Here is a 25,833-nt window from a genome sequence, read left to right on the forward strand (position 1 = left end):
CTGCAAATTTTTACTTAGTTCTTCTCTCTAGCGGTAGCCAAGTTTAATTGAATGGTGCCTCTAACTTTCTAGGCTTGATATAGAATTTCAAACGGCACAACGTGACCCTGCGTGCGTCTGTTTCTGTTTTCTTTGTCGGTGCTCTGGAGACCGTCGTATTCATGGTCATCATCATCATCAGCCTGACTGCTCCCACTGCAGGGGAAAGGCTTCTCCCATGTCTCTCCAATTAATCCTGTCCTTCGCCAGTTGCTGCCACCGTATTCCCTCAAACATCTTAATCTAGTTCGCCCACCTAACTTTCTGCCGCTCCCTGCTCTATGCTTGCCTTCTCTTGGAATCCACTCCGTTACCCTCAAGGACCAGCAGTTGTCTTGCCTTTCGCATTACATGCGCTGCCCAAGCCCATTTCTTCCTCTTGATTTCGACCAGGATGTCATTAACCCGCGTTTGTTCCCTCACCCTATCAGCTCGCTCGCTGGAATCGTTAAAACCACGTAAATCGTATCGCGAGTGTTCAACATTACTGGCGGGCCCAAAATCCTGTATTGTTTCCTCTTATTTTTGTATAGAGATCCGGTCATGCGAGAAAAATTGCCATCCGCGAAAGCTCGTTTTCAGCAAACCGTTTGAGGTGGCTCTCTGGGACTTCAGATGCTGGCGCGTATATTGATATCGATAAGTGGCGGACCACTCTCCTGGCACCCGCGTTTTATCACCGCGTAAACATCGCAAGCACTTGCGAGAGTGCCACATTTATAGAGCGCGCCTTGAAAACACTTACGCGCCCGTCTGTGCTCATGAATGAGGAAAAGTGTTTGCTGCGGAAGAGCGCTAGGTCATAAAATAACTTTGTTCTTCAGGTATGTGTGAACGAGGCTGCGGGGAATTGGTACTGCTGAGTAGCTATATCGCTGAGGTAACATTTCCTGGAAGATATTTATTGTATTCTGGGGCCACTATGGTACTTTCGTTGATGCTACATTTGTTGAGAGACGAAAACATTTCTCGAAGAGCGCTATATATGGTTCGTTTTTTCTTCTTTGCTTTTCACCCGGGCGGAAAAATTCCATTTGTGACCTTTCCCGTACAAACGATTCTTTAGACAGTCCATTGACTGTTCATAGACTTTGTCTATCGAGTCTATAGACTCTCTGTAGACAAATCCTGTACACTAGTCTAAAGGCAGTATAAACTTTATAGATAGTCTACAGATTAATGGCCATACATTTTTAGTAGACATTTGTCGATAGATAGTTCATAAACTATGAATGTAAATCCCGTGGATGGTCTATAGACAATCTATAGATTTATGGCGATAATATACTCTGAATAGACAAAAGCAAGTATGTATTGGAAGGCAGCAGTGTCTATAAGACATTTATGGAAGTCTGAAGACAGTTTTTTTTGTTTTTTTTTATAAGGCAGGGCTCCCATCGATTTTCCTCTAGCCTCAAGCTTTCCCCTGGCCTTCTGCTCGATCGACTTCGCTGGTGTGAACTACTTCGGAAAGTGGGTCTTCGATCCCACACATTGTGCGTACAATCCACGTTTACCCGTGGCGCTCTTTGGCGTAGTTGCGGGTGCGCCATTGAAATCAAATCATCGGCTCGATAGTGGGATACAACTCAAGAACTTAGCGGCTTTTTCCCCTTCAAAGGAGCCCCTTCCAGCTAATGGCTTCGGCCTATTCTTCTGAACCTGCTGTCGGGACTATGCAAGGAGCGGATGGCAATGTAGACAAATGACCATACCCGTTCATCTAACACTCCCTGAATTGTCACGCTAGAGAGGCATGAGAATCGACCGACACCATTGGCTGGATGGTGGTTCCTTGACGGGGGAAAGTCGCTTTTCTCTTGAATTGTATCTGACTATAGCTACAGTACCTGTAGCCGTATAGACCCCGTGAGAGATTGTCGCCTCTGATGGGTCCACTGTTCAACGCAAGTCTGAATACGCCGACTGACGCCGAAGCAGCCCCTGTACACTCTCGTAGGCCTGCTGCCGAAGCTGTCCCCCGCACCTTTCGCTGGAGCGTGTCGTTCTGGGCGAACCCGTATCGGTGGATGCTGACGGGCAGGAAGATGGTGATGAAGGCCAGGCCGGCCAGGGGCAGCCCGAAGGCGCGGTTGAACAGCCAGCAGCGGTCGCCGCACACCGAGTCCGCCAACGAGTCGCCTTCGTCGTCCATCAGGCGTCGCCTGGCGCGCTCCAGGATGCCCTCCGGCTGGTTGTCGTCGCCGCCTCCGACGCGAGGGCCCAGCTCCTCCTGGTACAGCGCGTCGTCCAGCAAGGCCAGGGCCAAGGCGTCCTTGCCGATCGAAGAAGGACGAAGAGACAAGGTTTTAAACGAGCGTAGAGAAAGAAAAAAAAGTGGTAGGGTTTTAACGTAGTTAAACCGAGTAGACGTGCGGAAGCATGCGTCCATTCTCCGCATTTTCTTTCTGCCATCTGCATATAGGCACGAAATCGTGTTCCTCGCTCTCCATCTTCACACCCTCTCTCCACTCGGCGGCAGCTGGCGCGACGTCCTCCTCCCATTGGCTGCAGCTGGCCCGACGCTTCTCCGAATTTACCCGAGCTTCCTCCCATTGGCTCCAGCTTGCGCGACGCTCCTCCGAACTAACCCGAGCTTACCCGAGTTACTCCGAGGCTTCACACAAGATTCTTCGTTGGGACAGTGTTAAATGGTGCTTTCGCACTAAAATTAACGGAGTCACCTCATGCCATTATGTGTTGTCAGTGCGCTATCATTAGCATCTGTTGATGAGTTTGCCGGAAATGACGTCATTTGTCTCCAGCCTATAGGAATGCTCCGGTCCGGTGACATGACTTCCCCCCAGCAAACGCGTTAATTTTATGACCGACGCCGCATTTGGGTCCCGTGATACTTTAATGCTATCGCATTAGTAAAACTAAAGTGTACCACTGGTAGTTCATGAAATCGCTATGCTGATGTGGATGCCTGGTCAGAATGTGAACATCACGGGGACATTGAGATTTCAGAGGTTTGCAGTCACCGGTGCGCGCTGTTGCATTGTGGGTGGCTGCGCTATAACCAATTTTTTTTTATTTACTGACCTTCCAGCTTCACAAAACGTTCCGGTTAAGGCTTGTGAACGGAACTTTTTGTGAAATGACGACCAAGTCGCATCGTGTCAGCTATGGTCGGATACAACGTAAGAACGAAGCGGCAGATGCCTCCAAAGGTCTTCCTCCAGGCAGTGACGTCCACCGATTTTCATGACGTCACGATTAATCCGTGGTTAATCCTGAATCGGTATTAGTTAATCCCCTGTCAAGCTAGTGTGAAAGCGGATAAACCACGGTTTGAGCGCGACGCGTCGTGAGAATCAGTCGGTGCCTTTTGGTGGCGGTCCTCCTTATAGGGGTATTTGTCGCTTCTTTTTTTTCATTTTAATGCTACTATAGCCGGAAACTTAGCCAGAGATGTCTTTAAATTGCTGTTCGAATGATACTTTTTTTTCCCTTTAACGACCGACTTGCCTTCCTTGGCGCGAAATTGAGCCGCTGTTCAATTGTTTTTCTGTGTTTTAACGGAGTAGAAGAGAGTGAGTAAAAAAATGAGTTTTAACGCCGTTCAACTGAGTATGACGTGCTAAGGCACTTTGTTTCGAATTAGCTTGACTATTGCCTAGACATTGCCTTGTGTTGCCTTCTGTGACAATTTCTTTTAAACTTTCTTACCACGTGACCTTCCCTTAGCCGCACCGTATCCAAGTCATTTCTTCTCAAAGGTCAAAGGTGGAGCCCTAATAAAAGTGGTCTGTAGACACTCTATAGAGTTCTTAGAGACTGTATTGCCTTTCTATTGATATTTCCTTTTGTCTATTCATAGTCTTAGACTGTCTATAGACAGAAGTCTGCTGAAAGTGTATGGGGATAAATCTATAGATTGTCTGTAGACTGTCTACAGCATTTGTATTACCTATAGACTGTTCTCTAAGATTTGCCTATAGAGAGTCTATAGACTTTGTAGACATCAGTCTATGGACAGTCTATAGACTGTCTGAAAAATTTGTAAGGGAAGCTTCGAGACCCACCGGCTTTTTCAGGATTGCTAGCGAAGTTTGGTTTTCGCACTAAAAATTGCATCGCTGGCTTTTTACTATACGAGCTTCAGCGGCCACCGCCTTCGTGTATACCTCTATTGCTTGCCGCTGCTGTTGCGGGGTGCCGGCGGCCAGCTGCCGCGGTAGGTGCGCTTCCGGCTTGCTTTCGCTTGCCTCACGCGGACCGGAAATGACGTCCTCTGCCGCGGCGCTTGTTTCGGGGATTTTGTCGACAGCTTCCGGGGTCTGCGCCACAGTTTCACTGGCTTCCGGTGGGGGCCTGCACGAGAGAGAGGCCGTAGGTGTGATACCGTATACGCGGAATCGACGCGATACGGCGCGGTGCGTTCTGTTCTTTCCCAACGCTCAACGAGACAACCACACTATACGCACCACTGCCCGCAAGTAATATACCAGGTGTAGTTTGGTTGGATTGCGTGCTAGCTGTTTTTACTGCCGAAAAAGTCGGACGCAGTGTGCGCACAGTTCTGCAAAACACGATCGCGAATAACGACCTGCGAAAGGAGTGAAATCTAAGGTCACTAGTTAAAATGATTGTACATATACCGTGTGGGAACCGAGCCCTATACCTCTGCATGTTAAAGGCATCATAACGGTTCTCAGTTCGGTACGCTACCTTGTCTGGCATCTCGGTACTTCATTAATCGGAGTTGGGCTGGATTAGTGTACAACTTTCCCAATGTGAAGCTCAGTATACGGAGCTTAGTTGAAGTTGAACATGCCGTATGGAGTGACAGCGCAGAGTCCTGCGTGGGCAGTAGCGCAATGTCAACGAGCTTAAACAAGACTTGTTGTGGAAACTTGTAGCAAGTGTAGAACGGTAGAAGAAACATCGCTGTAGAGGCGATGATAGACACTTTTGGAGATGCAGCGACGGGCCGTAATTTGCTTGTGAGAAAATCTTCGTTTGCAACTGAAGTCATCTTTTTTTAATTACTATTATCCTTTGCTTCTTTTTTTTTACTCTGTAAAAGCTGTATTTGCGAGCCAGCCGTAGGCGCAGCTTTGGCGCAATTGCTAACACGAGCAGCGGTCCAGTGAAAAGGCGGATGCTGGTGAGGAGGTGAAGGTTATGTAAAACAAAACAAAGAAAAAGAAGTAAGCGTAAAAAAATTGGCTGTGGTTTAGCAGTGGTTAAACCAGTAGTGACGCGAGAGCTCCGCCGAGCCGCTTACTTATACAGCTGTGGCACCTCTCCCCCTCTCCGCTCCCCCCCCCCCCCCCCAACTCGGTACGGCGCATGCGCACAGCTGTTGCAGCTCGGTTGCGCCGGCGCGCCGCGCCACCGGCAGCAACAACTGCTGCTGCAGCAACCACGTGACCAACCGGCTCAAGGCCACGGAGCTCAAGGGGTGCCACGCTGAAAGCTCGAAGAGCTGGCGTAGTGTAGCTCTCGCTACAGAAACGATGACAGTAGAGGTCGCTTTCCCAGACGACAGCGCTGACGTCTCTTCCGGCTTCACGGAAAGCGCGACCACGTCTGGTTCACCCCTGACGACGACCTTTTCTGCATCCCGTCCTCGATGGAGTGGGGAGACGCGTGAAGAGGGCGCCACTTATCTCGAGAGAATATCGGCACCTACTACTACACTCTCGGAAAAGTTTTCCCCGACGACGTGCTTCTTTTGCCGCCATAAACTTTCGCGAAAGGCTCGGCGAGCTGATTATTTAATAAAGGAGAATAAAAACAGATCGTAACAACACAAGACATACCCCCCCCCCCCCCCCCCCCCCCATTTCGCTACTAGCTTCGCGGGAGGCGAGGCTTCGCTAATAACAATCGTCGACGCGGCGCCTACGTGAGATGCTCGAGCACGCCGACGGGGCGTCGGTGTGAGCGGCAGGTTTGCTTTCCGGTCACGTTCGAGATGCGCTCTGTACCGGTTTCGTTCTCTCTTTTTTTTCTTTTATTCTGTGCCGAAATCGGGAACTCCAGTGCATCGCGTTTTTCTTTTTGTCTGTAGCGTTAGCGAGAAAACTTAGGAGAGCTTCTGCAGTGCATCCGCGTTGTACGGGATGTTCCCAGGGGAGCGTACAGTGCGCAGCAGTGCTATCTCGCTGGCGCCTTGGAGAATTTATCGCTCACAGGGCGCTCTGGGAGATGGCAGGTGCATGCTATTGCTTAATGGTGTTCGATGTAGTAGCGCCTGCTTTGCTCGCATAGTTGTTGTCAGTTAATTAATCACCCGCTCAGTAAGTGATTCACTTCTCGGTGAATCTAAGAATCGATCTGCCATCCATTGACTTAGGCAGTCAATCAATCAGCCACTCAATGAATCCGTTTGTCAATCATTCATTTGGACTGTCAGTCAGCCAGTTTTGTTTTATGCACATTCATCCGTGGAAAGTGATTTCGTGGTTTGCAGTCGATCAGACAGTAAGTCGAATTATTAATATTATTATGAATTATTAATATTATGAGCCTTAACAGGTTCTTGGTAGAGTGGAATCAAAATCGCAAATGACAAATTTTCAACGAAACATAGAATGCCCCCAAAATCAAAAATTGTACGCGCCATAAATATAGCTGACAATTATGAGGGTCATCTAGGCTGTAAAAAGAATTGCCGCGTAATTATGATACAGAATAGAACACACCACTATTTGTTTTGGATTATGGGGTTTAACGTCCCAAAGCAGCTCAGGCTATGAGGGACGCCGTAGTGAAGGGCTCCAGAAATTTCGACCACCTGGGGTTCTTTAGCGTGAACTGACATCGCACAGTACACGGGCCTCTAGAATTTCGCCTCCGTAGAAATTCGACCGCCGCGGCCGGGATCGAACCCGCGTCTTTCGGGTGAGCAGCCGAGCACCATAACCACTGAGCCACCGCGGCGGCAAACACACCACTATTGAATACGCCAAAGGCATAGTAAATAGAACTCCTTAACAAAAACTATGGCGCTGTACTGTCACCATGGAAAGCATCAGTCCGCGGTACCAGCAACTCCATTTACCGTATACAGTCTAAAGGGATTGCAAGGTTATCGCTGTCGTTTCGGCTGAAGGCGACCGAAACATTTTTGCTAGTGTCACTCCAATAAAAATGACGGCGCATGATATAGTAGCCAAGCGCATACACCTAGGCCCATGCATTTCGTCCAGCCCTCTTGCAAGGTTGAAGATGCGGTAGCTCAGCTTATTCTGAATTGGCTTATTGAACGAATCCTAGCAACTGCGACAAGGCATGTTTTGCTTTCACGTGTGTGCGTGTGTACATTCTTTTAGGCCCGGTGTCCTTGAACGTACGCGAGCTAACCTAACCCAACTAACGCGCGAGAAACGTTATGGGCTTTGGGAGCGAATGTGTATCCCAACAAGTTGCGACGCTTTCCGAGAATTATGCTGCACTTTTTTTTCTCTATCTCTCTGCTGCTAGCGACGCCAGTTGCAGGGTAGAGAGCTATGCGGCGGAACGGAGTTCCAGCGTACGCGTTTAATGCGTCGAAGGTAAAAACGCAAAAAAGAAACTGTTTTGCACGACTGGGTTTCGTGCCTAGCTGCTGCTGAAAAAGAAATGAAAACATGTTCCGTCTGCAGCGAATATAACTCGAGAGAAACGGGTATCCGGCACAGTGTGGCATAACTAGCTAGCTTGCCGGAATAAACTAGATGGCTTAACGCTGAACGTAATAAAGAAACTGCGTTGTGTGTTGCTAGCGCATTTTGTTTGTTTCTCGTGAAAATAAATGCAGGGTAATTTGCTCCAGATGCTGTTGTGACTAGTTAGTCGCCAGCGTAAGCCTTTTGCGCACGCCGATAATTTACTTTCGTTCCGCAAATCAGCAGAGACAAAAACGGTGATCTCAGCGCCCACCGCCGTTAACGTCAGGACTTCGGAATTCGAAAAAATTATCCACATACGTTTGGTACTTAAAGAAATTGCTTCATTTTCGAGAGAGCTCTCGTCGTTTGCGCAAAACTTCAGGTCAGTGTTATAGTGAAGGCTCTATAAAAAGTTCAATTTCAGGATATTGCTTTTTTTTTTTGCTTGTTACCAGTGCGTGATGCAGCTATACGCGCCTAGCCGATGCAGCGCGTTGTCAAACACCTGCGCGTAGCGTTCAGTATAACGACCGCGAAGGCCGGATTTTCCTGGACCGATATGACGTGTTGTATATGCGCACATTATCGTCGTTTCCGTTGAAACAGCGATTGCAACGCCGTACGGCAAGACTGACTTCGAGCGACGCATAGTTAACTCCGCGACCTTTTCGTAATTGATCGCGAACAGTGTAAGTAAGAAAAAAAAAGGACCTCAAGACTCTTCTCTCAGAACGCGCCCCATAACGCTGGGTCACGTGTTTATGCCGATGTATTACTCTGCTTCCCGTACTGTGTAAGGAAGCTCTTAATTTTGTGTCTGCAGTCGTGCGAAACTAGAACACTTTGCTTCAGAAATGCGGCGTTTTTATTAATAAGTTCATTGAACGTGAAGTGTACGGGGTAGTTTGATATCGTGTCGTTTAAATTCTAGGTTGGAGCATCGGCGAGTTCATTGCTCCCCTCCACTTGGTGGTGTTCCTAACTAAATAGTCAAGTTTAAACCGCCGTGGTGGCTCAGTGGTTACGGTGCTTGGCTGCTGGCCCGAAGGACGCGACTTCGATTCCGGCCACGGCGGTCGAGTTTGGATGGAGGCGAAATTCTAGAGGCCCGTATACTGTGCGATGTGAGTGCGCATTAAAGAACCCCTCGTGGCCGATATTATCCGGAGCCCTCCACTAAGTCGTCCCTCATGGCCTGAGTCGCTTTGGACGTTAACACCTCGACCCCCAGAAAAAAAAAAAATGATCGTCAAGTTTAGGCTGTTATCAAATGCCGCTGTCGTCATGTTCCTTGATGGCTATGGTGATGTGCCGGTGCAAGGTGGGAGATTATCTCGTCACCGTGGTCGGTTACGAAACTACCGCTATGCTGCGTTAGGCGATCGCATGCACAACCCGTTTATTAAAGTGTCGTCGTTTGCACCGGGTGTTCCGCGATAATCGCTGCCTCGTTTGCGTGATGGACTCCGCGAAATAATGCTGCGCTGGAAAAGGGATGCGACCGGCTAGCAGTTTTACAGATGCGGAAAGCGAAGTGGAAGTTGCGTTATGCGAGGTGCGTAGTTGTGCTGGCGTGGCCCCTCGTCAGTATCTGCGCTGTCACAGTCGCCATGCGTCAGCTTATTAGGGTATCGCCACGAATATGAGACGGCCTGGCGGTTTGATAATTGGTCGCAGTGATTATGAGGCGATTGACAGTGGGGGTTCCACTAAAGATCTGCATTAGAGAAGCGGTTACCAGTGGTGGTTTTACTTCTTCATGGTATGTGGTTTATAAAGGGGATGAGGGGGGGGGGGGGTTAACGTCATTACCATTACCAGCAACAGAAACGCACAAAAATACATCTGCTTTGTACAATTTTGAGTTTTGTAATACAATTCTGATAAGAAAGAGTAGTAGGCAGGGAGACACCATCTCGCCAATGCCATTCACCGCCTATTACAGGAGGTGCTCAGAGATCTGGATTGGAAACAGTTGGGGATAAGATTGGCTTATGGTTTATGGAGATTTAAATTACCAAAGCGACTCAGGCTATGAGGGACGCCGTAGTGAAGGGATCCGGAAATTTCGTCCACCTGAGGCTCTTCAACGTGCACTGACATCGCGCAGTACACGGGCCTCTAGCATTTCGCCTCCATCGAAATTCGACCGCCGCGGCCGGGATCGGACCCGTGTCTTTCGGGTCAGCAGTCGAGCGCCATAACCCCTGAGCCACCATGGCGGCAGATTCGCATTTAAGAAGCGGTTGCCAGTGGCAGTTCTGCGCTACATCCGCATTTTCGAAGTGTTTGACAGTAGTGGTATTATTGGTCACCCATTCGCGAGGCGGCTGTCAGTGGGGCTATAATGTTGAGCTGCATCTCCGAGGAGGATGATAGCGGTGTTTGTACGTATACTATAGAGCTGCATTTATATGACTGTCGACATTGGCGGTTCTACTGCATCCGCGTTTGCGTCTCGTCCTCTGGTTTAATTTTGCTAGACTCGAAGAAAACGTAATCAAACTTCGCACGTGGTTTGCGCTTCTAACCAGGAATTCTACTGAATGGCACTCATACAGAGGACGGTTGCAGTGGGACTTTTTGGTATCATTGTACGCAGCACACCCCTCAAATAACAATAAGCAGCATATATATGAACGCTGCAATACACTCCTGCAGTGGTGCTCTGCAATAGCGTCGATAAGGGTTCTCATAGTTTGCAACGAATCTCGGCTACAAAATTCAACAGTATGGCACCGAATTCCGCGATACATCTCTGCGAAAGAAGTCGGCAGGGCAACTACGCAGTACACCTCTACACCGAACAGGAACTTTACACCGAAGCAGGCCTTTCTTGCCTCGAGTGGCGTGGATGGAAGTTGTCCGCAGGAACTATCAACCACAAGTTATATGTTAAATAAAATAAAATGTAGTAGTTGATTAAGCAACAGTTGGTAACGTGTATGTAATGAAATAAAAAATAATAAAAATAAAGACAGCAAAAATAAGAAACAAACAAAAATAATACAAATAAAACAAAAGTAAAGAATGGTTGAAGGTAGACAGGACAGGGAAAGGGTTTCGCATTCCGGCTCCTAAGCGGACTTCAGTGCAATCCTGTAATCTTTAATTCACTGGCGCTGTCTATGGAGCGTTGTTTGTTTTTATTTCGCGTCGATGGGGAGAAAGTGTGTGGGAAGGCAGCGTTACAACTGTTGCTTGCGAAAAGGACGCGTTTCACTATCGCTGTATATTTTTTTTTCATTGACTTCACTACTTGACTTTTGATTAGGGGTGGTCGGCAGATACTGTTCTAGGTTTGATATGAGTTTGTACACACAGGAAGTAATGGGAGGTACATTGATAGCGAAAGGAATACCTTGCGAAGAATAGTGGGATCTATTTGCGGTTCTGCGATAAATGTGAGATCATATCAAAGGGAATTACTTCTTTGTATTCCTATTCTTTTTTCGGTACTTCGAGAGAGAAAGGCGAGACAATGTGTAATAGACTGTCCTCAGTCGACTGGACTGTTATGACGTTTGTGTTGAACGATTTCGTTGTGTGTTCAACCGCGATGTTTGCGCTTGAGGTGCGTTCGGTATGGCTTTGAAGGAAAATCTGACCTTGCTGACCAGTGAGCAGCGTCTCCTACCGTGGATGCTTCAAAGCGCGCCGGTATACTGTGACTCTGTCGTGAATAGTCTTGTGCTCTTACGGGCTACTGCGGTGTGAGAAGGCACGACGTACACGTGAACGCGATTATAATGAATAATTTGGTTTGGTTTATGGTGGTTCAACGTCCTAAAGTGACTCAGGCTATGAGGGACGCCGTAGTGAAGGGCTCCGGAAATTTCGACCACCTGGGGCTCTTTAATGTGCACTGACATCGCACTGTACACGGGCCTCCAGAAATGTCGCCTCCATCGAAATTCGACCGTTGCGGCCGGTATCGAGCCCGCGTCTTTCGGGTCAGCAGCCGAGCGCCATAACCACTGAGCCACTGGAGGATGGGGAAAAATGCGAATGAGGGCGGGATCGGCCTCTAGCTACCATGTTCTAGGGGCCCATAATCGTAAGCGAAACTTCAATGCGTTATCTTTCGACCTCTTGTCGACGGAAATCGGGCCTGTTGTTGCAGTTTCCTTTGTATTAGTTTATTGGCGTAGGATGTGTGCGGCAAAGCGTATCGCACAATCACACCGTTACTCGCTGAACGATATCGTGACACCGGTGCCCAGATAACGCAGGAAACAGCGCAGATAAGGAAGTGGACTGCACGAACGTCCAGTAAGTACTTCCTGGTTTGCTTCCGGCCCTTCACGCCACCTCCTGTACGAAACATCGCCAATTTACCCAGTTCGCTCCATTTCAATACCGCGAATGAAAAAAAATTCACAGACGATCAATGCGATTGATGCGCCACCGTATGCGTTAGCATTGGTGTTCCCCGCGGACGGAGCAGCCGCTGACGAGTTCAGACAGCGCAAACATATGGCAGGTGGCATTAAAAAGGAATAGAATTTTGCCGAGTTTTGGTGCCAACACCTCTGTTAGGCTTACACAACGGGAGGAGCACCACTGACGTACAGTATGGATGATATTTAAAGGGAACACGGCAACGTGCGGCTGCCGCGATTCGCTAAGCGCTGCCGCCGAGAGGCTGCCGCAGTGGACGGCACCACGCGCATGTGCGGAAAGATCAGGCTGCCGTGCTTATACTGCGCATGCGCTATAAAACCAGTATGCTTGCTTATTTATTTCCTTCACGAAGCAGCAGGTCAATATTCCTGTCAGAATTGTAGTGTCTGTATAAAATACAAATTATATAAAATATAAGTGTATAAAATATAAACATTGTCTGTATAAAATGCAAATCAAGCCGAAGGTTTGACGGAAACCCGCCTGGTCGGGGATGGGCGTGGTGGTGTTGGCTTATGGGGTTTAATGTCCCAAAGCGACTCAGGCTATGAAGGACGCCGTAGTGGAGGGCTCCGGAAATTTCGACCACCGGCATGGAGGTGAAGGTTAAACACCGACCGCTGAAGAAACGTTCTTGACGTTGAACAGTGTTTGGGCGTTTCGCCTTCACCTTCGTAAGAAGGTCAGGAAATAACAAATAAGTCCAAAAACGAGAAGACACTAAGGTACAACCAAAACGACGCTGATAATTTGGCGAGTGAATAAAAGAGGGGATCAAAAATTCGCGCATCGGGATTGCTTTTTTTTCTGCGAGTGAGCCGTTCAGACAACGATACACTAGCCGAAATCGACAGCTGCTCCGGCAGCTTTCCCTTTTTTTTTTCTTTAATCGGGTTAGACGAGAAGTGGAGTTCCAGGCATACGCGGCTTCCAGGAACAGGCGTACAAGCCGATCTGCGGGTTAGAGCGAAGTGCTGAACAAGCGTCCGGGTGCTGCTCGGGCTTGTAGTGCGTAGGAAGCGTTGTTTTGTCGACGCTGACTACACGCCTTTTGCGCCAACGAAATGAAATAAATAAATAAATAAATAAATAAAGGGCTAATAAAATTAGAATTTAAAAGTTCACAGCTCCGAGCACGCCTACGCGCTCCCCAAAGCGGAGCTAATGGTGAGTTCTGTGAAAACGCTGCAGTGACTTGCTTCACGGGACGGAAGAAGAAAAAAAAGCGGCTTCGCCTCATAGGAGTAGTGGAGGGGGTGGGAACAAGTTCCTTAATGGAACTGTGTGACCACTTGGAAAAGCCGATTCACTTTTCTTTATCGACAAAAGAGCTTACTTTGACGCTTGTTGTAACGTAACGCTTTGAACTCTCCAAACCACAAGGATAAGAGAAAGGATCGCAAGAAGATGAAAAAAAAAAAAAGAAAACGCGTAGACACGCCCACGTATCGAGGCTTTCAATGGCGTCTCGTCCCTTCGCGAGCGATTACTTCATCGCATTGCATCGCCGTACGTCAGCCGCTATCCCCCCTCCCCTTTCTTTAGCGCCGTTTTCTCACGCAGCTCTTGGTCTTCGCCCTTGCGCGCTCTAATCGTTTTCGCGCCTTTTTCTTTTATACTTTCCTTTCGCACCAAAACCGCGTGCGCGCGTACGCGCGCGCGATCTTGGCATCGTTATACGCTTGCGTCCGAGACCGACTCGCCCCCTTTCGTCGCTTCGTGGCAACGCTCGTCGAACGTCCGGTGCTTTGTGACTAAGCACGTTTTTTTTCCCTCTCTAGTTATCTAGAGAGGGAAACGTCTCTACCGCCTCTCTTTGACGACGTCGGCTTTATTTCGTTTCTTTTTTTTTCGCGCAATCGTCGCCGATGCGAGGATACATTTCCGTTGGGTCGTATATATACACTTTTCGTGATCCGCGATATAGGCGCGAAATTAATGGCCTTTTGGGCGTGTTGGCGGCCGGCTGATAGATCGGGGTTACGGTCTCTGCTTTCTGCCGGCCCCGTAGCCTTCAAAGAAGGCAGCGGGAGCGCGGTTGGGAAATATATGACCTGGACCGTTCGCAACCGCCCGGGACAGAGGGAAACCGTGAAGCAATGCTTCGACGTCCGGAAATGATTCCCCGTCTCCTGATGAGTCCGGTACAGGGGTTTGTGGCGCCGATAGCGTGTGTCGTTGTATCGCGGGCGCTTTAGTAGCTGCCTGATGAAATGGGGGTTGTGTTGCCGAGCAAGCCGGTCACGTGTGTAGTTGCATTGCCCTCCAAAGCCTAGGCCGTACAGGCGCGTCGGTTGACTGCCGGCGGCGTAGATAATTGTCGGCGTTATCTCGCATCGTATGGTTACCTTATCTGCAACTGCTCACCCCTTCTCCCCCCTTCCCATGCTATATATACAGGATGTATCACCTAAGGCGTTCTGCAATTTTTAAAAATAGGCTTTTATATGTTAGAAGAGGGCTTTTTCCGGCGAAGCATTGTCACCTGTATAGTACATCGGAATACAGCTAAGACGTGCTAACTTGCAGGCTGGTTAACTGATATTGAATAGTAAACACTTTAACTATTACTGTTAGGCCCTTTAATTATCGAGACTTGTAGCCCACCGTAAATAATATCCATATAAGTTCCTGGAACTACAAAAACGCGGTTACCTTCGGCACTGTGGCCCAACAAGTTTTGGCTGTTTCGGCGAGTTACGTGCACTGGAGAGGTTGCTTTGCCTGCAGGCTTCTCGAAATCGCATGAGATTTGGCACGATGTAGCCAGAATTTGTTGGGCCATGTAACGCCGAGGGTAACAGCGTTTTCGAAATTCTAAAAACTGAATGTGGACTATACACCTCTTAAAGATTAATGAGCTTAACAGTAATTATTCAAAAGTTAACTATTCAGTATTAGTTAACCAGCTTGCTAGTGAGCGCGTCTGACCTGTATTCTGATGTGCTACACCGTTGGCAATGCTATGCCAAAAAAAAAAAAAACGCTCTTCTCACTCAAAAAGCCTGTTTTTAAAAGTTGTGCAAAATCTCAGGTGAGACGCCTTGTATATACTCGTATATTTTGCGTGTGTCCAGCACGCTGTTTAGCTGAATCGCTTTTACGTGCGCGTCCTGCTCTCATAACGCAGCTGGTCGTTATCTAATTGAATAGAGAGATGAGTGATGGACCTCTCTGAACAGAAGGTCAAGTTGGTGTTTAGTTGGCCTTCTGTCAGAAAGCGTCGTGTCGTTTGTTTCTGTTGCAGAGTTAGGCCAGTGCGCCCGTTTATTCATGCGAGAGCATTATGTGGCTCTATCGCGTCACAGAAAAAGCGTCCGCAATTTTTTTTTGCCGCGCGATTACGTCGTTCTCTGAAGATAAATGTGTGAAAGTGTGGGGTTGATAGGTAGTGTGTGATAAAATGTTGCCGGGGGAAAAGTTTGGTTGGTGATGTGTAATTAATAATGACTAGCCTGCAAAAACGTTCTCGCAAGGTACAATTAGTGAAAAAAAACGCGAGAAAATACTCTTAGACGTCAAAATAGTCATGGACGTCGATATAGTACATGGACGTCAGAACAGCCATGGACTTCGATGTAGTAAGTGGATGTTTTGCTTTCGCATTGCTCCCATGCGGGTCGCCGCAGTGGTCTCTCGAGGTTTTTGTATTATAGCGAGTGAAATAGCTAACTGCGAGGTTCGCGACATGTTCCGTGCTTATCTGCCCCGCCTCAAGGAAGTTTTTTTGGAAAACTGTTTTCAGGGATGTGTTCAAGACCGAAAGAAAGTGTCTCTCTACATTGATGCCTCGCTGGAATGTCCTCTTGCGTTCGCAAGGCTAGTGCGCATCCTTGTCGATCATCTGTTCACGTTTAGCACGGCGTTTAGGTGATATGAAGTAATTGCGGACCGGTTGTGCCAGGAAGAAAGGGAGGTTTCTGCATAGTTGCTCCCCAGCAGCATAGCTTATTGGCCCAACATTGGAAATGTATCGGCAATGGTTGGCCCAACAAATGACCAGAGTGAGGCTATCCATTTACCAATTGCCTGTACTGCTTGGGTTACTGCGCGATGTCTTGCCGATTTCCGAGAGCGTGTCTAATTCTGTAGCCAGTATGGAAAGCTGCAGAATGCACCAGGATGTACAACCAATGCGATGTAGTGCACCTTTCCTGATTGCAGGGTGCTCGACAAGGCCGCAGTAATACTTTTCGCACATCTCGCATGTTCCCTGCACGTTGACACTTGACTGCGCGATTTAAGACGTCAGACTGCGGGGAAGCACGTATACGTGTTCGCCAACATGTTTATCTGTTTTGCGTGTCGTATAGCACGTCCTTATCGCGCTCCTCTATATCGCGCGTGCTACGGCAGCAATGCGTCACGCTTCCAGGCATTACGTCTGTCTGACTGATATGTCGCTCTCCTGTCACGCGTATCGTCATGACCGTGTTGGGCCGTCCGGCGTACACCCTGAACCAAAACCGCAACACTTAGTCCCTGGGACGGGGGGAGTAACTGTGGCGATGACCGTTTTGCGGTTAGTCCCTCAGGGAGTAAAGTTCGACTTCTAAATGGAGTAATGCTTGTTGCACCGCATTTACTCTCGAAAGACTAACCTTTGTGCCCAAGCAGCCCACGTAATCGGCCCAATATCTTAAATGGATGGTCTCACTCTGAGGATTACTCAGAGTAATGATCAGAGTAATGCTCAAACGTATTGCTACTCAGAGTACGTATTACTCAGAGTAGTGCTCAGAGTAATGCTCAAACGTATTGCACCTCAAACCATTTGCACGCCCTCAAGAAATACGGGGTTGTCGTTGCCTCACGCTTCTGTGCCGTCGCTGTTCATGGCCAGCCCCGTGCGGTGGCGCTGGGCGTCGGTGGTCGGTGTCCGGGCGCCCCGGGCCGCTCCTCGGCGTTCGCCAGAGGCCGGCGCTGCGCCCACTGGACCGCACACACCGCCGTCGACGCCGCCGGGAAGCACTACTGGTGGCGGCACCTGTCGGCGGACACTTCGTCCTCTTCCGGCTTCAGTTAGTTGAGCGACACCCCGCGCCTAAAACACTGCGCTGGGAACGGGTCAAAAAGCTAGGCTAGAAGCGGATAAGAGTTTACATCAAAAAAGATGTGCCCAAAGTGGATATATAGTTAGGACAGTTAGTGCGTTTCCTTTGTCAAGAAACACCAAAAGGGAAAAGACGAAGAAAGAGCCAAGGCAACACGAGCGCTTGTGTCGTCTCGATCGCTCCTTCGTCGTCTTCACCTTTTTAAGGCGCCTTTGAGCCTTTAATGGCGGTATGAGCCTTTAATGGCGGTATGAGCCATTAATGGCTCATACTGTCGTCCGTTAGCAGAGGGTGTCACACCTTTTGCTGCGTTGAACTCGTGTAAACTCGGGAACTAAAAAAGATAGGAGAAAACGAATGATTGCTTCATATAGTGAAGGAAAAATGAACCTAGAAGCCATGTTTGATGACTTTAGAGTAATTAGTTGATTAATTAAAGTAAAAACGTCAAAATAACGTCGGAATAGCGCGGACTTCGATATAGCAAGGGAGTGGTGTGACGTCACATCCACCGGAAGTCGTCACGGCATAGTGAAAATTGCCACAGAATGGTCGGAAAAACGTCGGATTTGTGTCAAATTAGATGGAAAAATGTGTAATTAAGCGTAATAAACACTTCAGATCCTCGAAAGATGTATAATTTGGGTATCGATATAGCCACGGGAACGGTGTGACGTCACATCCACCGGAAGTCGTCACGGCATAGTGTCCTCGGCTTTCGCCTCTCAACACTTTAATTGAGAGTGTCCTCGCAATTTTTTTGAAATTCCTTGACTTTGAAGGCTTTACTTTTTTGAGGACGGAGGTCTGCCTGGTGTACATAAGAACAAAATGAAAAACTGCCGCTACTCTGCCGATGTTCACGTTCTAAGCATAGTTTCAGACGAGCTAAGGCTGGAAAAATGCGGACAAGACGAGATGCTCCTGACGGGACAATTACTTTACGCGAATGAATGGCATGTTTTGGTTTCCTTTATTTCGGGAAATCAGATTGGTTGAGGCTAGCTCCGAACCTTTAGTGACCAAGAGCTCTAAGTTCTACCTTCAGCTGTAATACTGACTTCATTTGTGACGCCATGAAAATAAATTCGTGGTGCTGGAGGCGTCCGAGAGTGAATTCCTTGCCAGTCCGGAAGGTCCAGGTCCTTGTGACCTTATTTCTTGGGTCCAGGACTAGGACGAATGATAATAATAGTAACAACTCACTAACAGGTTTCCGTTACCAGCTAGGCCGTCCCGTTACTTGACCGAGGGGTGCTTCGTTCCTTTGCTGTGAGGGCGTAGGTTTCTCGAGATGAAAAGAAAGGAAAAGATAAATGTGGTCTTGAAAGGTCGCCAGAGGCGAAAAACAAAGCACAAGAAAGAGAAAGCTCTTACGACGGCCCATAAGGTATTCGGAGTAGCAAGGCGAATAAAAGCAGCAAAAACAAAACAAAACAGAGACGACCAAATTGATTTCGCGGGAAAGTGATAGACCAGAGACAAATTTAACTTCCTGGAAGACCCAAGCGGCCGAGCCATGGTCTGAGCAGAAGCAAAGCGGAACAAGAACGACAATAAAAAAATAGAGAGGAGGCAATATATATAGTTGTGATAGCGAGTGAAACATCGCGCTTCTTATAGCCTCTCTCTGTGCGGCCGTGGCTCTCGGAGTTGTGGATGGCGGTGCAAATATCTCCGCGACAGAGCCCTGAATCAGAGGTCTCCCGAGGGCAGTGGCGGAAGTGGAAGAAGGTGTGGGTGAGAGTGAGTGGACAAAGACAAAACAGACAAAACAAAGACAAAGATATATATATATATATATATATATATATATATATATATATATATATATATATATATATATATATATATATATATATATATATATATATATATATTGTGGGAATCCTGGCTTTGCGACGTCGCCTTTGCGCGGCTGTGCCGGCCGCCCGCGTTGTTTCTCCTCTTTCCCTTGCCCCCGCCTCAAGCGGTGGAGAGGCGGCTGGGTGACTAATCACTGTCATTTAGCCACAGCTCCGCCCCGGCTCCCCAAGGGCCTTTGCCATTGGCGCCTTTTGGCGGGAATTCGGGACCCCGCTTTGGGCGGCCGCGCGCCGCGCGACCGTCCGAGCGGGGCCCAGAGAGAGAGAGAGATCCCTCCGAGACAGCGTAAGGTGCGTACGTTACTGTTTGTCCGTGCCGGCCTTTGCCGTTCGGACCAGTGCTTACTCGAGCTCGCCCGCACGTGTCCTCTGACCTGCAGCGGTTCGAGCCTGTCCAGCGGGGTCCAGCGACCTCCGACAGGCGTACCTTGCGTTGATTGCCCACTCTCTCTCGCAACCGGCCCAACGGTCGACACGAGAGAGAGATCACAGCACTGCCGCGGGGACATTCTCCTGCAGCGGCGTGCTAGCGGCGCACATTGCTCGAGTCGCTTCGTGCGCGCAGCGGAGCCTTGCTCCTCGCGCGCCCCGGGACGGGGTGACTATTGAGTGTGTGTGTATCAGCTGGAGGACGATGTGAATAAACGTCTCCTTTGTGAACTTGGAGGCTTATTTCTTTGCGGCGAATCGCTCTCCTCCCAGCGGAGGTTGAGTGCGCTGCATCGGTGTCCCAGTGTGTGTGTGGTGACGGCTGATCGGGGCCCTTGGCTCGCGCGAAGCTCGAACCCGCGGTGGGTGGTGGCCTGCGTCCACGTAGAAACCCACAACTGGCGCCCAACGTGATAAGTCATTGGCGCTTACGCCTTTGATGACATATTAGCCGAGCAGGTCGCCTTGCCGATCACGCTTGCGCACCATGTCTACCCCCAGCGGGGCACTCGGTAGCTACATGTCGGCTCCCTACGGAGTTGTAGCGTCGTTTGATCCGCTGGCTGCTGTTCCTTCGAATAGCCAGACACCGTGGTTGGCCGCGGCCCCCGTTGGGGTTTACGGCGCCACAACCCAAAATGTCGACCACGCGGCTCCCATTGGAGCTGTATCGGAAGCACCCTGCGGTGCATCCGCTGGTCACATGCCTCAGCTGTGCACGCTTTCCGCCCGCAGTTCGTGTCACGCTGCCGCAACCGGCAGTTTCGAACAGCAGCAGCCGTGCCCCGCGAGCAGTCAATTCTGCTCTGGGAACGGCGAGGCGCTGGCCCGGTTCCCTGCGGAAACCGCGCCGCTCATCGAACTAGGAGCCTTGCCTCCCTCGTTCGTGCAGCCCGCCCAAGCCTCCACTGAGGCCGGGGCGCAGGCGCTGCTAGCCAGTGCTGCCCAGATGATCCAGTCGCTGTCAGGGGCTGTTGGGACACTTTTGGCCACGCCGAAGTTGTCTCACCCCGCGGTCAAGTTGCCCATGCCAACATACCGCGGGTATGATGACCTACTCAGTGCCCGGGATTTCCTTGAGTCCCTCACCCATTATCAGAGAACTATGGGTCTCACTGAGCAGGTGGTGCTTGCACACATCATCCCCGCAGCGCTGACTGACACGGCAGCTCGGTGGCATCGGCTTTCCGGCCACCGGGCAGCGACTCTCGAGGAGTTCCGTGCAGCATTCCTGCGCGAATTCCTGCCCGCTGACTACGAGCGTAGGATGCGGCGAGAGCTGGAGCTCCGTACTCAGGCTCCGGATGAGTCGCTGCAAGAGTATGTTCGTGCGATGGAAGACCTTTTCTCAATCGCCGAGCCCAGAGCCTCGAACGAGGAGCGTGTCGAAAGGACGATCAGGCAGGCACATCCGACCTTTTCGGCTTACCTGCGCGGCGGCCGATTCCGAGATTTGGAGGAGCTGGCCGCCGAGGCAAAGCGCATTCAAGGCGACATTCTCGCCGCGCGCGCCTATCGTCCGCCACCGCCGGCAAGCGAGGCCCTTGAGCCACGTTGTGCATGGAGAGGGGCCTTGCCCTTACCCAACCGGCGACCACCCGCACAACCTGCCTTTGCAGCTGTTAGCGGGCAAAACGAGGCATGGGAGTTGAGCGACAGAGCTCTCGATCCCTACTCGTACGGGAGACGGGCAGCCTGCGCTGCACCGTTTTCTGAAGCGCGTGCTGAGGGGCGCCAAGCGCTCCAACGCACAGCGGAGGGGGAAACCCGACTCGGCCGACCCTTTGGTCGTGCAGCGGGCGGACCCAGGCAGGGAGAGGCGCCATTGTCCCGCGACCAAGCTCGCGGCGGTGTGCGCTGTTTCCGCTGCCAAGAGAGGGGCCACTTAGCAAGAGAATGCACCGTAGCCAGGCCTCCTGCGAGGCAGGGAAACGGCGGCGGGGGTCGGTCGTAAAGGGACCACCGGCCCAATCTCTGCTAATTCCCTCTGCGTACAGAGCAAGCTGCCTTGCTAATGCGCACGCGCCGTTTATTCCGGTCACCATTGCTGGCCGCGAATTTTCGGCGTTACTGGATACGGGAGCCAGCGCTTCCTTGTTCTGTGAAGAGGTGTTGTCCCACTTGCAAAAGCACTCTGTGCGCTTGCGGGACTGCCGTACGGCATTCAACCTTGCGAAAGGCATAGCCCATTCGGCTGGCGCCGCGAGGCTGACTGTCAGGTGGGGAGAGCGGACGAGACGCACGCGTTTCATCCATCTCCCAGGGCTCAGTGTGCCCATGATTCTCGGACGGGACTTTCTCCTGAAAACCGGGATCGTGGTGGACATTGCGAATGGCGGCTATCGCGACGGACCATTTTCCCAGCTTAAGTCGTTCATTAGCCCACCGGCGTCAGTATCTGCCTGCGCAGTGAAGGCGTTCGGAGAGTGCCACGCTCAGCGGACAGGGCCACGCCCTTGTGTCGAGCGTTCCGTCGTTCAGCCTCCCCATTGGGACCGAGCGGCGCGGCACGACCAGGCACCACATCCGCTGGCCGCCAGTGCGGTAACATTGGATGACACACAGAAGGCTCGTTTGACAGCGCTATTGCGTCAGTACGATGAGCTCTTCACGGATCAACCTGGCTGTACCACTTTAGTGAGCCACAAGATCCACACTGGAGACGCGCTTCCTTTGAAGTGCAACCCTAGACCCGTCAGCCTTGCGAAAAGGCAGGTGATTGATGGGTTGCTGGATGAGATGCTGTCGGCGGACATTATCCGCCGCTCGTCCAGCGCCTGGGCGTCTCCGGTGGTGTTGGTGCCTAAGAAAGATGGCAGCCACCGTTTGTGTGTGGATTATCGCCGTCTAAATGCGCTGACTCGCAAGGATGCCTATCCGCTCCCGACGATCAGCTCAATCGTAGGAAACCTGGGCAGCGCGCGGTATTTTTCCACGCTAGATGCCTCCAAAGGTTACCTACAGGTCCAGATGGCTGACACTGACCGGTCGAAGACCGCGTTCACGTGCCACAGAGGGCTGTTTGAGTTCACTCGTATGCCCTTTGGTCTCTGCAATGGTCCTGCGACTTTTCAGAGGCTCATGGACCGCGTCCTGGGGGAAGCGAAATGGTCCCACGCCATGTGCTACCTGGACGATATCGTGATTTATTCACGAACCTTCGATGAGCACTTAGGCCACATTGCCGACGTGCTCGAGAGGGTACGGGCTGCTGGGATGACTTTGAATCCTGCGAAAGCCCAAATAGCGCGGACCCGGGTTCAGTTACTAGGGTTCACGCTGGGCGAGGGCTCCATTGAGCCTGATGCGGAGAAACTTCGAGCCATACTCGAATTTCCCGCGCCCAAGGACGTACGCGGCCTCCGCCGCTTTCTGGGAATGGCCAATTTTTATCGGTCGTTCATCCCGTCCTGTGCCCGCGTGCAGGCACCCTTGACCAAGCTCTTGGGAAAGACTGCAGCGTGGCGATGGGGGCCCGAGCAAGAGCGATCCTTTCGCCTCCTGTCTAGTGCCATTGCCGAGACAGCGCAGCTCAGGCTACCCGACCTGACCAGACAGTTCGTAGTCCAGACTGACGCGAGCGATCTGGGTTTAGGAGCAGTTCTCCTACAGGAATTCGATGGCGTGCTGCAACCGCTGGCCTTTGCCAGCCGCTCCTTGCTGCCCTCGGAGAGGAATTATTCCGTGACCGAGAAGGAGTGCCTCGCCATCGTGTTTGCACTGCGCAAATTTGACGTCTACCTTGATGGAACGCAATTCGTGGTGCAGACAGACCACAGTGCGCTCAGTTGGCTGATGCGGCTCCGCGAGCCTGCGGGTCGGCAGGCGCGCTGGGCTCTCCTGATACAGCATTACGACTTTTCCGTGCAGTGTCGAAAGGGGAGCACAAACGTGGTAGCTGACGCGCTATCCCGTGCCCCACTCGCCAGCGGCGCTTTGACGCCTGTAGGCGGAGGGGGCGAAACAGCGGACGAGCCGCCGGGCGGCAAGGAGGGGGAGCCCGGAAACGGGTTAACCCATTCCGCTAACCAGGCAAGCAGCGCTTCGCAAAGAGGACGAGAGGCGAAGCTCTTCGTGAGCGCCTCGGAGTTGCCGACGCGAACGGAAATTTTGGCTGCAAACCTGAGTGGGGACGAGACCACGCTCCCCTCTGGGATGACTGGAATCGTTTTCAGCCGTAAAGAGCTACTGAAAGCCCAGCAAAATGACCCCTTTTGTCGCGTAATGAGCGACGGTCTCAGGGAGACGGAGCGCCGTGACGCTACTGGTATTGTAGCGGGCGCAGGGGGGCAGAAGCCAGCGTGTGTCGCGGCGAACCCCGGGGATTCATATTTGCTGGACAATGACGGGCTCGTGCTGAAGTACATAGCCACCGATGACGAGTCCATCGACCCGTTCAAGGTGGTTATCCCCAAAAGTCTGAGAGGCGCACTTTTGCGATTCTCTCATGACGAACCACTGGCCGGTCATCTGAGTGGCTCCAAAGTTTTTGCAAAACTGAGTCAATCGGTGACGTGGCCCGGCATGAAGCGTGACATTTTCCGCTATTGCCGTTCCTGCCATGTCTGTCAAGCGGTGAAGTCACGGGGCGGCAAGCCGCCTGGAATGATGAAACCAATTGACAGTGTGCGTCCGTGGCAGATGGCCACCTGCGATTTGATGGGGCCTTTCCCCAGGAGCAAGCAGGGGTTCATTTACCTGATGGTAGTCGCTGACCACTTTTCCAAATGGGTTGAGTTGTACCCCCTTCGGAAAGTGTCAGCACGAGCGGTGCTGGATAAACTCCAGGAAGTGTTCTGTCGGTTCGGCTTTCCGGAAAGACTGATCACGGACAATGCGTCCTATTTCACCGCTCGGGTGTTCGGTAACACGTGCCGTTCCCTCGGAATCGAGCACTACACCACTTCACCCTACCACCCCCAGTCCAATTTGACCGAGCGAATCAACCGAACGCTCAAGCCAATGCTTGCGGCCTTTGCCGAGTGTCAAAAGGATTGGGCAGACCATTTGAGCGAGTTTGCGTTCGCCATCCGAACAGCTGAGAATCGCTCAACTGGTTTCTCTCCCGCCTTCCTCAATTTCGGGAGGGAGCTGGCGAATCCGATGTCAAACGTCGTGCAGAGCCTGCTCGGGGATGAGCAGACGCGGGCAGACTGCTCTGCTTATGCGTCGACGCTTCGGGACCGGCTTGGTCGGGCTCTCAACAGAGCAAGGCAGAGTTTGGCGGCAGCCAGAGCCCAACAGAAGGCTCAATATGACCGCAAGCACCGCCGCCTGACTTTTCAGGTGGGTGACCTTGTCCTGAAGCGCAACCACGTTCTTAGCGATGCGAGCAAGGGGTTCTCAGCCTCGCTCGCTCCTAAGTGGCTTGGTCCGTACCGAGTGGTCAGAGTCTGGTCGCCACTCGCGTACCTGCTGGAGGATCCCCTCACGGGGAAAACCAGCCGTGCCCACATCGCAGACCTGAAGGCCTACGCGTCACGGTCTGACGAGCTTGCGCCGGTACCCATTGGTATCAAAGGCAAGCGCAAAGGCACAACTGGTGCTGCGGAACGCAAGCGTACGGAGCACCGGTACAATCTGAGGCGACGGTCACCGGTGTGATTGATGCCGGACGGCGGACTTTTCCGCAACCGAAGGCACGCAGCCTCAGCTAGCTGGCGAGCTTTCTTGTCAGGCCCTACCCAGGTGAAGCACGGTGTGTTTTTTTTCTGTTGTTGTTTTGGCAGCATGCTCAGTTCAAGCCTTGTGTGTTTTTCTATTTATTTATTTGTTTTGCTTGAGTCAGTTTCTAGCCACTTTCGTTTCCTGCTTCTCTCGTCTGTTTTCGTTCTAACGGACCGATATGTACATAGGCAAACTTCAGCCCGCTCGTGCTTGCTCTTATCTTCTAGAAGGAATAGATTGGATTAGGTGTCGTTTGTACAGCGCGCCTTTTCTCATTTCCGGCCCGACTGTGGGTGGTTGGCTCGTTAAGGAGCCGTGTGTCGCGGCGCGAGTTTTGTGCGGCCCATATGGAGGGGAAGTTGGCGGGGCGTTTGGGACGATGGGGGGCGGAAAGTGCACCCTTTGACCCTCGCCGCGGCGCCTCTGGACGCTTCTGATGAGGGGTCGTTGTCGCCGACCAGCGTCCGCGCACGTGCCGGTGTATGCGTGGTTGTGGCTGTGGCTGTGTGCGCGCGTAACCATGAGCCAAGGCGACGCCTGTGAGTTGTGCCGTTGTGTCCTTCTGCGTGAGCGCGAGGATGAGAAGGACCCCTCGCTGTGGACAAGGTTACACATCTGGACGCCGCCGAACGTCCTCGCCCGTTTCAGCCGGCGTAAAAGGGGTGCACTAACTTTCTTGTGCCCGAACGTGATCGTGTCCAAGGGCGCGAGGTCAGTGCTCTGCCGCGGCCCCGTCGTCATCAACGCACCCTACATCAACGGAAAGAAGAC

The 25,833-nt window shown here is 51.2% G+C and overlaps 2 protein-coding genes across 3 annotated transcripts in view; one reads left to right on the forward strand and one right to left on the reverse strand.

The window, feature by feature from the left end:
- The window catches only part of LOC149332124 (uncharacterized), a 39,354-nt gene extending 22,349 nt beyond the window's left edge, over nt 1-17,005 (reverse strand). For both annotated transcript variants that reach the window (XM_089557077.1, XM_089557076.1), the window contains exons 1-3: nt 16,862-17,005; nt 4,170-4,356; nt 2,027-2,314 (exon numbers count right to left, since the gene is read on the reverse strand). In XM_089557077.1, the coding sequence (XP_089413203.1) occupies nt 2,027-2,314; nt 4,170-4,356; nt 16,862-16,884 (498 nt within the window). In that variant the 5' untranslated portion in view covers nt 16,885-17,005. The remainder of the gene's footprint in view (nt 1-2,026; nt 2,315-4,169; nt 4,357-16,861) is intronic.
- The window catches only part of LOC149332123 (uncharacterized), a 373,230-nt gene that overhangs the window by 134,116 nt on the left and 213,281 nt on the right, over nt 1-25,833 (forward strand). The gene's annotated exons all lie outside the window — the stretch shown is intronic.

The sequence above is a fragment of the Amblyomma mixtum genome, chromosome 8 (genome assembly GCF_055824585.1).
Source record: "Amblyomma mixtum isolate Tamu chromosome 8, ASM5582458v1, whole genome shotgun sequence".
Lineage (NCBI taxonomy): Eukaryota > Metazoa > Arthropoda > Arachnida > Ixodida > Ixodidae > Amblyomma > Amblyomma mixtum.